Below are 12,283 nucleotides of genomic sequence, written 5' to 3'. Positions count from 1 at the left end.
GGGATGGGATGGGAATGGGAATGGGGATGGGATGGGTGGAGATGGGATGGGAATGGGATGGGTGGGGATGGGAGTGGGATGGGATTGGGATGGATGGGGATGGGAATGGGAATGGGATGGGAATGGGATGGGAATGGGAATGGGATGGAGTGGGGATGGGATGGGGTGGGGTGGGATGGGGTGGGATGGGAATGGGATGGGGATGGGATGGGAATGGGGTGGGAATGGGGTGGGATGGGGTGGGGTGGGAATGGGAATGGGGTGGGAATGGGATGGGAATGGGATGGGGATGGGGTGGGAATGGGGTGGGAATGGGGATGGGAATGGGATGGGTGGGGATGGGAATGGGGATGGGAATGGGAATGGGGTGGGAATGGGAATGGGAATGGGAATGGGAATGGGGTGGGAATGGGCATGGGGATGGGATGGGATGGTGGAATGGGAATGGGATGGAGTGGGGATGGGAGGGGTGGGATGGATGGGATTGGGGATGGGACCAGGAACAGGAATGGGGTGCTTTCTAGGGAATGTGAACTGGGAATGGGGACTGGCAGCCTGGAGAGTTCTTATTAGCGATTATTAGCAGTTCTTATTGGTGATCATTAGCAGTTCTTATTAGCGATTATTAGCAGTTCTTATTGGTGATCATTAGCAGTTATTATTAGCGATTATTAGCAGTTCTTATTGGTGATCATTAGCAGTCATTATTAGCGATTATTAGCAGTTCTTATTGATGATTATTAGCAGTTCTTATTAGCGATTATTAGCAGTTCTTATTAGCGATTATTAGCAGTCATTATTAGCGATTATTAGCAGTTCTTATTGGTGATCATTAGCAGTCATTATTAGCGATTATTAGCAGTTCTTATTGGTGATCATTAGCAGTTATTATTAGCGATTATTAGCAGTTCTTATTGGTGATCATTAGCAGTTATTATTAGCGATTATTAGCAGTTCTTATTGGTGATCATTAGCAGTTATTATTAGCGATTATTAGCAGTTCTTATTAGCGATTATTAGCAGTCATTATTAGCGATTATTAGCAGTTCTTATTGGTGATCATTAGCAGTCATTATTAGCGATTATTAGCAGTTCTTATTGGTGATCATTAGCAGTTATTATTAGCGATTATTAGCAGTTCTTATTGGTGATCATTAGCAGTTATTATTAGCGATTATTAGCAGTTCTTATTGGTGATCATTAGCAGTTATTATTAGCGATTATTAGCAGTTATTATTAGCGATTATTAGCAGTTCTTATTGATGATTATTAGCAGTTCTTATTAGCGATTATTAGCAGTTCTTATTAGTGATTATTAACAGTTATGGTTAATGATTATTAGCCGTTATTATTGATGATTATTAATAGTTATTATTCATGATTTTTAGCAGTTCTTAATGATTATTAGCAGTTATTGTTAGCGATTATTAGCGATTATTAGCAGTTATTATTGATGATTATTAGCGATTATTAGCAGTTATTATTAGAAATTATTCACAGTTATTATTAGTGATTATTAGCAGTTATTAGCAATTATTAGCAGTTACTATTAGCGGTTATTAGCAGTTATTGTTAGCGATTACTGGCAATTTTTAATGATTACTAGCAGTTATTATTAGTGCTTATTAGCAGTCATTATTAATGATTATTAGCAGTTATTATTAGTGATTATTAGCAGTCATTATTAATGATTATTAGCAGTTATTATTAGTGATTATTAGCAGTTACTAATGATTGTTAGCGATTACTAGGAGTTACTTTTAGTGATTATTAGCAGTTATTGTTGATGATTATTAGCAATTACTAGCAGTTATTATTAGCGATTACTAGTTATTATTAGTGATTATTAGCAGTTACTAATGATTGTTAGCGATTACTAGGAGTTACTTTTAGTGATTATTAGCAGTTATTATTAGCGATTATTAGCAGTTATTATCGATGATTATTAGCAGTCATTATTAGCGATTATTAGCCGTTATTATCAGTGATTATTAGCCCTATTTCCGTGCACTTGGTTACCCACACTCGCATTCATTAACAGACTCTAAGGGCTCTCACTAATTACCGCTGGGCTGCGGTAGCAATAATTAAGGGCCGTTAATTAACTGCAAGTAGGGCTGTTATTAATAATTAATAGCTGTTATTAATCATTAACCCCTCTGCAGCTGAAGAAAACGGTGAAGAAACGAGTGGCGACCCCCAAGAAGGCCCCGGCGAGCAGCAAGTGAGAGTTAATTAACGCCGGGGCGCTAATTGCAGGGGAGGGGCGTGGCCTGGCTGATTCATTAATGGGGGTTCATTCATTAATGGGGGTTCATTAATGAATATTTGTTGTGCTCCTGCAGGAAAGCTCCGAGCAGCGGCACCAAAGCGCCCAAAGTGCTGTCAGGTGAGGCCGGGGCTCGTTAGTCGTGATGAATGATCAGTTATTAATTATTAATTAGCCGTTATTAATGCTGCGTTCCGTTGGCTTTGGGAATTTTCCTTCTCTGGGATTTGGAATGGGAAATTTGGGCCTTTCCAAAGGCACCGATTGGGTTCATTCCGGAGCTCATTAATGGGCGTAATTAATTAATTAATTGGCCTAATTGGTTCCCAGTTTCTTGCCTTCGATGGGGAAGAATTTGCATAAAAATTCCTTGGTTAATTCTTCCCTGAACGAATTAATTGCCATTAGTGCTTCATTTCCTTCGTTAATCAATTAACCAGCTTAATTATTTAATTAACCTGCTTTATTAAATCATTAATTGGCTTAATTGGTTTCAATTCTTTGCCTTCCATGGGAAATAATTTGCATTAAAATTCCTTGGTTTAATTGTTTTCCTGAGCAAATTAATTGCCTCGAGTGCTTCATTTCTTTTATTAACCAATTAACTGGCTCTATTAATCCATTAACCGGCTCTAATAAATAATTAACCGGCTCTATTAACCAATTAACCGGCTCTATTAGTCAATTCACTGGTTCTATTAATCAATTAAGTGGCTCTATTAATCAAATAACTGGTTTTATTAATCAATTAACTGGCTCTATTAATTAACTAACCAGTTCTACTAACCAATTAACCGGCTCTAATAAATAATTATCCGGCTGTATTAATCAATTAACCGGCTGTATTAATCAATTAACCGGCTCTATTAAACAATTAACGGGCTCTGCTAATCAATTAATGGGCTCTATTAGTCAATTCACTGGCTCTATTAGTCAGTTAACCAGCTCTATTAACCAATTAACCGGCTCTATTAACCAATTAACTGGCTCTATTAGTCAGTTAACCGGGTGTATTAATCAATTAACCAGCTCTATTAATCAATTAACCGGTTCTATTAACCAATTAACCGGCTCTAATAAATAACTAATTGGCTGTATTAATCAATTAACTGGCTCTATTAGTCAATTAACCAGCTCTATTAACCAATTAACTGGCTCTATTAGTCAATTAACCGGTTCTATTAATCAGTTAATTGGCTCTGTTAAGCAATTAACCGGTTCTATTAACCAATTAACCAGCTCTATTAACCAAGTAACTGGCTCTATTAGTCAATTAACCGGGTGTATTAATCAATTAACCGACTCTATTAATCAATTAACGAGCTCTATTAATCAATTAACTGGGTGTATTAATCAATTAACCAGCTCTATTAATCAATTCACCAGCTCTATTAAGCAATTAATCAGCTGTATTAATCAATTAACCGGCTCTATTAACCAATTAATGGCTCTAGTAATCAATTAATTGGCCTAATCCATTCATTAATTAGCTCATTAACTCCTTGTTCTCCCGTGCTTGGGGCCCTTCCCGAGCGCTCCTTTGGGATTCCCGCCAATTCCGGCCTCGCCCGGAGCCGCTAGGGGGCGCCCTTCCCGATTCCCGCCAATTCCGGCCTCGCCCGGAGCCGCTAGGGGGCGCCCTTCCCGATTCCCGCCAATTCCGGCCTCGCCCGGAGCCGCTAGGGGGCGCCCTTCCCGATTCCCGCCAATTCCGGCCTCGCCCGGAGCCGCTAGGGGGCGCCCTTCCCGATTCCCGCCAATTCCGGCCTCGCCCGGAGCCGCTAGGGGGCGCCCTTCCCGATTCCCGTTTTTTTTTTCCCGGAATTTTCACAGGGAAAAAGGAGAAAGGGAAGAAAACGGCGGCACCGGGAGAGAGGAAAGGAAGGAAAAGCTCCGGAGCGGCAGGTGGGGAAAAACGGGAAAGGGAGGGGAGAGGGGGAATGGGAACCTTGGGGAAATGGGGAAAAACGGGAAAAGAAACATGGAAAAATGGGGGGAAAAATGGGGAAAAATAGGGGGGAAAATTGGGAAAAACTGGGAAAAGAACCTTGGGAAAATGGGAATGGGAACCTTGGGAGATGGGGGGGAAAATGGGAGAAAAATGGGAAAAATGGGGGAAAAATGGGGAAAAAATGGGAGAAGAACTTCAAGAATATCACTGGGAAAAATGGGGGAGAAAACGTCTGGAAAATGGGGGGAAAACTGGGAAAAGAACCTTGGGGAAATGTGGGGAAAAAAAAGAGAAAATGGGGGGAAAAACTTGGGAAAATGGGAAAAAATGGGAAAAGAACCTTGGGAAAATGGGAATGAGAACCTTGGGAGATGGGGGAAAAATGGGGGGGGGGGGGAAATGGGGAAAGAACCTCGGGAAAATGGGGAAAAAAAGTGGGAAAATGGGAAAAAATCAGGAAAAAACCCTTAGGGAAACAAAAATGGGAAACTGGGAAATGAAAGTTGGGAGAATGGGGAAAACTTCAGGAAATGGGGAAAAACTTGGGGGAAACCCTTGGGGAAATGGGGAAAAAAAGTGGGAAACTGGGAATTAAAAATTTCGGGAAAGAAACCCTTGGGAAAATGGGAGAAGAAATTTGGGATAATGGGAAAGCTTCGGGGAGCCGGGAGGAGCCGAGGGGAACCGGGAGGAGCCGAGGGGAGCCGGGAGGAGCCGAGGGGAACCGGGAGGAGCCGGGGGCAGCCGGGAGGAGCCGAGGGGAGCCGGGAGGAGCCGAGGGGAACCGGGAGGAGCCGGGAGGAGCCGAGGGGAACCGGGAGGAGCCGGGGGGAGCCGAGGGGAGCCGGGAGGAGCCGAGGGAAACCGGGGGGAGCCGAGGGGAACCGAGGGGAGCCGAGGGGAGGAGCCGAGGGGAGCCGGGAGGAACCGGGAGGAGCCGAGGGGAGCCGAAGCGAGGCAGCGCTGTCTGTCCCTGCAGCCAAAGGTGCGGCCGAGCCTTCCCAAGATTCCCGCAATTCCCAAGATTCCCGCAATTCCCGGGATTCCCGGGATCCCCGAGCTCCGGCCGCGGACGGGAAGGACTCGGAGCCGCCGTCGGACGCCGGGAATTGCGCGGAGGCGGCCGGGATCGGGATCGGGACCGGGACAGGGCCGGATGCCGGGAGCGGCGCGGAGCCGCCGGCTGAGGCCGCGCCAGGGCCGGGTAATTCCCAAAATTCCCGCCCTTTTGGGTAATTCCCAAAATTCCCGCCCTTTTCCAGAGGCTCTTCCAGCCCTGCCGGGGATCAGTGGATCAGGGAAAACTCCAGGAAAGGGGTTCCCGACTTCCTGCAGTTCTTTCCCGTTTTCCTGCATTTTTTCCCTGTTTTCCTGAGTTTCTTTCCCTCTTTTTCCAAAGGTTTTTTCCCCATTTTCCCAAGGGGTTTAATTCCCACTTTCCTGAAGTTTTTTCCCATTTCTTTTCCCATTTTCCCGCATTTTTTTCCCGTTTTTCTCAACCTTTTCCCCCCCATTTTCCCAAGATTTTTCCCCCAATTTTCCCCCCATTTTCCCAAATTTTTCCCCCATTTTCCCAAGGATTTTCCCCAAAATTTCCCCCCATCTTCCTGAGATTTTTTTTCCTCTCTTTCCCATGGTTTTTTCCCATTCCCAATGGTTTTTTCACATTTTCCCAAGATTTTTTCCCTCTTTTTCCCATTTTCCCACATTTTTCCCATTTTCTCAGCACTTTTTTTCCCATTTTCCCAAGGATTTTTTCCCAAAGCTTTTTCCCCCTTTTCCCAAATTTTTTTTCCCATTTTCCCAAGGATTTTTCCCCCCTTTTACAAGGATTTCTCCCCGAGATTTTTATCCCGTTTTCCCATTTTTTTCCCTTTTTTTCCCCATTTTTTCCCCATTTTTTCCTGTTTTTTTTCCCAATTTCCCAACTTTTTTCCCATTTCCCCTTTTTTTCCATGTTTTCTTCCCATTTTATCAAGTATTTTTCCCAATTTTTTCCCATTTTCCCAATTTTTTTCCCTATTTTTCCACATTCTTTTCCCATTCCCGAGGGGTTTTTTTCCCATTTTCCCACCTTTTTTTCCCATTTTTCCCAAGGTTTTCATTTCTGTTTTCCCAAAGTTTTTTCCCATTTTCCCAGGATTTTTCCCCCATTTTCCCGTATTTTTTTCCCATTTTTCTCAACTTTTCTTTTCCTCTTTTCCCAAGGGTTTTTTTCCATTTTCCCTTTTTCTTCCCCCTTTTCCCACCTTTTTCCCCATTTTCCCAAGGCTTTAATTTCCATTTTCCCAAAAATTTTTCCCCATTTATTCCCACATTTTTTCCCCATTTTTCTCAACTTTTTTTTCCCCCTTTTCCCAATTTTTTCCCCATTTTCCCAAGGTTTTTTTCCCCCCTTTTTCCCATGGTTTTCCCCATTTTCCCACATTTTTTTCCCCATTTTCTGAAGATTTTCCCCCCATTTTCCCATTTTTTCCCCATTTTCCCACCTTTTTTCCCCATTTCCCCAAGGTTTTTCCCCCCTTTTCCCAAGATTTTCCCCCTTTTTCCCATGGTTTTCCCCATTTCCCCACTTTTTTTTCCCCATTTTCCCAATTTTTTCCCCCTTTTTCCCATGGTTTTTTCCCCAAGGTTTTTTCCCCCCCTTTTCCCATTTTTTTTCCCATTTTCCCACCTTTTTCCCCCTTTTCCCATGGTTTTTCCCCCCTTTTCCCAATTTTTTACCCTTTTTTCCCATGGTTTTTTCCCAATTTTTCCCCCTTTTCCCAATTTTTTACCCTTTTTTCCCATGGTTTTTTCCCAATTTTCCCCCCATTTCCCAATTTTTCCCCCTTTTCCCAATTTTCCCCCCTTTTCCCAATTTTTTCCCCTTTTTTCCCATGGTTTTTTCCCAATTTTCCCCCCTTTTCCCAATTTTTTCCCCTTTTTTCCCATGGTTTTTTCCCAATTTTCCCCTCTTTTCCCAATTTTCCCCCCTTTTCCCAATTTTTCCCCTATTTCCCAATTTTTCCCCCTTTTCCCAATTTTTTCCCCTTTTCCCAATTTTCCCCCCTTTTCCCAATTTTTTCCCCTTTTTTCCCATGGTTTTTTCCCAATTTTCCCCCCTTTTCCCAATTTTCCCCCCTTTTCCCAATTTTTCCCCCATTTCCCAATTTTTCCCCCATTTCCCAATTTTTCCCCCCTTTTCCCAATTTTTCCCCATTTCCCAATTTTTCCCCCATTTCCCAATTTTTCCCCCCTTTTCCCAATTTTCCCCCCTTTTCCCAATTTTTTCCCCTTTTTTCCCATGGCTTTTTCCCAATTTTCCCCCCTTTTCCCAATTTTTCCCCCCTTTTCCCAATTTTTCCCCCCTTTTCCCAATTTTTCCCCCATTTCCCAATTTTTCCCCCCTTTTCCCAATTTTCCCCCCTTTTCCCAATTTTTTCCCCTTTTTTCCCATGGTTTTTTCCCAATTTTCCCCCCTTTTCCCAATTTTTCCCCCATTTCCCAATTTTCCCCCATTTCCCAATTTTTCCCCCATTTCCCAATTTTCCCCCATTTCCTAATTTTCCCCCCTTTTCCCAATTTTTCCCCCCTTTTCCCAATTCCCCACTCCCTTCCTTCCCATTCCCCAGCCCCTCCCTGCCCCATTCCCAGGATCCGCCCCAACTCCGGGATTCCCCCGGGATCCCGCCCCTCCCGCCATTCCCAAGCATTCACCTCCTCCTTTTCCCGCTTTTCCAGAGCCTCCGACGCCCACAGCGAGCGAGGAAGCGCCGGATGCAGCCGCCAAGGTTGGTGGGAATTGTGGGAATTGCGGGAATTCCCGACCTTTTTCCTGGGAATAACGGCCCTGTGATCCTTCAGGATGGGGAGTGTGGCTCATCCCGGAATTCCTGGGGGGTGGGGAGGGAAAAGGGGGAAGGGAAGGGAAGGGAAGGGAAGGGAAGGGAAGGGAAGGGAAGGGAAGGGAAGGGAAGGGAAGGGAAGGGAAGGGAAGGGAAGGGAAGGGAAGGGAAGGGAAGGGAAGGGAAGGGAAGGGAAGGGAAAAGGGGGAAGGGAAAAGGGGGAAGGGAAAAGGAAAAGGGAAGGGAAGAGCAAGGGAAGGAATGGAAAAGGGAAAAGAAGGGAAGAGGGAAGGGAAAAGGGAAAGGAAAAGGGAAAGAGGGAAAGGAAGGGAAAAGAGAAGGGAGAAGGAAAAAGGGAAGGGAAAAGGGAAAGGGAAGGAAGGGGAGGGAAGGGAAAATGGAAAAGGGAGAAGGGAAAAGGGAAGGGAAAGGGAGGAAGAAGGGGAGGGAAAAGGGAAAAGAAGGGAAAAGGGAAAGAGAGAAAAGGAAAGGAAGGGGAGGGAAAAGGGAAGGGAAATGGGAATGGAAAGGGAAGGGAAAAGGGAAAAGAAAGGAAAAGGGAAAAAGGGGAAGGGAAAAGGGAAAGGGAAAAGGAGGGGAAAAGGGAAGGGAAGGGAGGAGAGGGAAAGGAAGGAAAAAGAGGGAAGGGAAAAGGGGAAAAGGAAGGGGAAAGGGAAAGGGGGAAGGGAAAAGGGAAAGGGGAAGGAAGGGGAGGGAAAAGGGAAAGGGGGAAGGGAAAAGGAAGGGAAGGAATGGAAAAGGGAAAAGAAGGGAAAAGGGGGAAGGGAAAAGGGGAGGGAAGGGAAGGGAAAAGGAAAAGAGGGAAAGGAAGAGAAAAGAGAAGGGAAAAGGGAAAGGGAAAGAAGGGGAGGGAAGGGAAAATGGAAAAGGGAGAAGGGAAAAGGAGAAGGAAGGGGAGGGAAAAGGGAAAAGAAGGGAAAGAGAAAGAAAAGGAAAGGAAGGGAAGGGAAGGGAAAAGGGAAGGGAAAAGGAAAAGGAAGGGGAGGGAAAAGGGGGAAGGGAAAAGGGAAAGGGGGAAGGAAAAGGAAAAGGGAAGGGAAGAGGGAGGGAAAGGAAGGGAAAGGGAAAAGGAAGAGGAAGGGAAGGGGAGGGAAAAGGGGGAAAAGGGAAGGGGGAATGGAAAGAGAAAAGGGCCGAGCTGAGATTGCCGGGATTCTCCGGCAGGACGGGAAGGACGAGGAGGACGAGGAGGAGGCGGCCGTGCTGCTGCTCTCCGACATTCCCGGGAAGGGCTGCTCCGAGGAGGAGATCCGCAGCCTGGCCAGGCCCTTCGGGCGCCTGCGCGACGTGCTGCTGCTGGCCTCGCACGGCAAGGTGGGCCCGGGAATGCGGGAATGCGGGAATGCGGGAATGTGGGAATGCTGGGGGAGCCTGGGAATGCTGGGGGATTCCTGGGAATGCTGAGGGAGCCTGGGAATGCTGAGGGGAGCCTGGGAATGCTGGGGGAGGGATGCTGGGAATGCTGAGGGAGCCTGGGAATGCTGGGGGAGGGATGCTGGGAATGCTGAGGGAGCCTGGGAATGCTGGGGGAGGGATGCTGGGAATGCTGAGGGAGCCTGGGAATGCTGGGGGAGCCTGGGAATGCTGAGGGATTCCTGGGAATGCTGGGGGATTCCTGGGAATGCTGGGGGAGGGATCCTGGGAATGCTGGGGGAGGGATCCTGGGAATGCTGGGGGAGCCTGGGAATGCTGGGGGAGGGATCCTGGGAATGCTGAGGGATTCCTGGGAATGCTGAGGGATTCCTGGGAATGCTGGGGGAACCTGGGAATGCTGGGGGAAGGATCCTGGGAATGCTGAGGGATTCCTGGGAATGCTGGGGGAGGGATCCTGGGAATGCTGGGGGAGCCTGGGAATGCTGGAGGATCCTGGGAATGCTGAGGGGAGGGATCCTGGGAATGCTGGGGGAGGGATCCTGGGAATGCTGAGGGATCCTGGGAATGCTGGGGGAACCTGGGAATGCTGGGGGAGGGATCCTGGGAATGCTGAGGGATTCCTGGGAATGCTGGGGGAGGGATCCTGGGAATGCTGGGGGATTCCTGGGAATGCTGGGGGATTCCTGGGAATGCTGGGGGAGGGATCCTGGGAATGCTGAGGGATCCTGGGAATGCTGGGGGAACCTGGGAATGCTGGGGGAGGGATCCTGGGAATGCTGAGGGATTCCTGGGAATGCTGGGGGAGGGATGCTGGGAATGCTGAGGGAGCCTGGGAATGCTGGGGGAGCCTGGGAATGCTGAGGGGAGGGATCCTGGGAATGCTGAGGGATTCCTGGGAATGCTGAGGGGAGGGATCCTGGGAATTGGGAGGGGAGGGATTCCTGGGAATCCAGAGGGGAACGCGGAGATCCCGCGGAGAAATCCGGGGTTTCTGGGAATCCTATGGATGAATCCTGGTTTTTGGGGGGATTCTTTGGAAAATTCCTGGGTTTGGGGGGAATTCCTTGGAAAATTCCCAGGTTTTCAGGAGATTCCTTGGAGAAATCCCGGTTTTCCCGTGAATGAATCCCGATTTTGGGGGGGATTCCTTGAAAAATTCCCAGGTTTTGGGGGGGATTCCTTGGAAAATTCCCAGTTTTTGGAGGAACTCCTTGAAAAATTCCAGGTTTTGGAGGGATTCCTTGGCTAAATCCCAATTTTTGAGGAGATCCCGTAGAGAAATCCTGGTTTTCTGGGTATCCCATGAATAATTCCCAGGTTTTGGGGGGATTTCCTTGGAAAATTCCCACGTTTTGGAGGGAATTCCTTTGAAAATTCCCAATTTTTGGAGGGAACTCCTTGGAAAATTCCCAGGTTTTGGAGGAAATTCTTTGGAAAATTCCCGGTTTTTCAGGAGATCCCATGGAGAAATCTCGATTTTCTGGGAATCCAATGAATAAATCCTGGGTTTTGGGGAAATTCCTTGGAAAATTCCCAGGTTTTGGGGGGATTTCCTTGGAAAATTCCCAATTTTGAGGGGGAATTCCTTTAAAAAATCCCAATTTTGCGGGGGGAATTCCTTGGAAAATTCCCAGGTTTTGGAGGAATTTCTTGGAAAATTCCTGATTTTCTTTGGAATCCCTTGGATAAATCCCAATTTTTGGAGGAATTCCTTGGAAAATTCCCAATTTTGAGGAGGAATTCCTTTAAAAAATCCCAATTTTGGGGGGAACCCTTGGAAAATTCCTGATTTTCTTGAGAATCCCTTGGATAAATCCCATTTTTTGGAGCAATTCCTTGGCTAAATCCCAATTTCTTGGGAATTCCTTGGATCATTCCTGATTTTCTTAGGGAATCTCTTGGAGAAATCCCAATTTTCTGGGAATCCCTTGCGTGGATCCCGTTCTCCTGGGAATCCCCTGGAGAAATCCCATTTTCTTGGGAATTCCTTGCCTAGATCCCGATTTTCCTGAGAATCCCCTGGATAAATCCCGATTTTCTTGGGGAATCCCTTGGAGAAATCCCATTTTTTTGAGGAATCCCTTGGATAAATCCCAATTTTCTTGGGGAATCTCCTGGAGAAATCCCATTTTTTTGGGGAATCCCTCCCCTCGATCCCGTTTTCCTGGGGATCCCTCCCCTCGATCCCGATTTCCTTGGGCAATCCCATGGAGAAATCCCGTTCTCTGGGGATCCGGGCCCGTTCCCGCTCTCCCAGTTCCATTCCCATTCCCCCATTCCCATTCCCCCATTCCCATTCCTTCTCCCATTCCCGTTCCCATTCCTTCCCTCCATTCCTCCCATTCCCATTCCCACTCCCATGCCCCCTCTCCATGGCTCCCATTCCCACTCTCCCATTCCCATTCCCCCATTCCCATTCCCACTCCCATTCTCTCTCCCATTCCCCCATTCCCATTTCCATTCCCATTCCCATTCCCTCTCTCCCATTCCCATTCCCCTATTCCCATTCCCGTCCCCATTCCCTCTCTCCATGGCTCCCATTCCCATTCCCATTCCCACTCCCCCATTCCCTCTCTCCCACTCCCCCATTCCCCCATTCCCATTCCCATTCCCACTCCCACTCCCACTCTCCCATTCCCATTCCCATTCCCTCTCTCCCATTCCCATTCCCCCATTTCCACTCCCCCATTCCCACTGCCATTCCCCCTCTCCCATTCCCTCTTTCCCATTCTCCCATTCCCATTCCCACTGCCCCATTCCCACTCCCATTCCCATTCCCTCTCTCCCACTCCCCCATTCCCACTCCCATTCCCATTCCCCCATTCCCATTCCCCCATTCCT

At 47.1% G+C, this 12,283-nt stretch overlaps 1 protein-coding gene across 1 annotated transcript in view; it reads left to right on the top strand.

The window, feature by feature from the left end:
* Positions 1-12,283, top strand: part of ZNF638 (zinc finger protein 638) — a gene marked incomplete at its 5' end in the record, with an annotated part of 61,267 nt that overhangs the window by 24,003 nt on the left and 24,981 nt on the right. The window contains 3 exons of the mRNA XM_082282018.1: positions 5,245-5,424; positions 7,944-7,993; positions 9,233-9,382. Coding sequence (XP_082138144.1) covers positions 5,245-5,424; positions 7,944-7,993; positions 9,233-9,382 — 380 coding nt within the window. The remainder of the gene's footprint in view (positions 1-5,244; positions 5,425-7,943; positions 7,994-9,232; positions 9,383-12,283) is intronic.

The sequence above is a fragment of the Coloeus monedula genome, assembly GCF_965178545.1.
Source record: "Coloeus monedula genome assembly, chromosome: 5".
Classification (NCBI taxonomy): Eukaryota; Metazoa; Chordata; class Aves; order Passeriformes; family Corvidae; genus Coloeus; species Coloeus monedula.
Note: the sequence above shows the minus strand (reverse complement) of the source record. Positions and strands in the feature narration are given on the sequence as shown.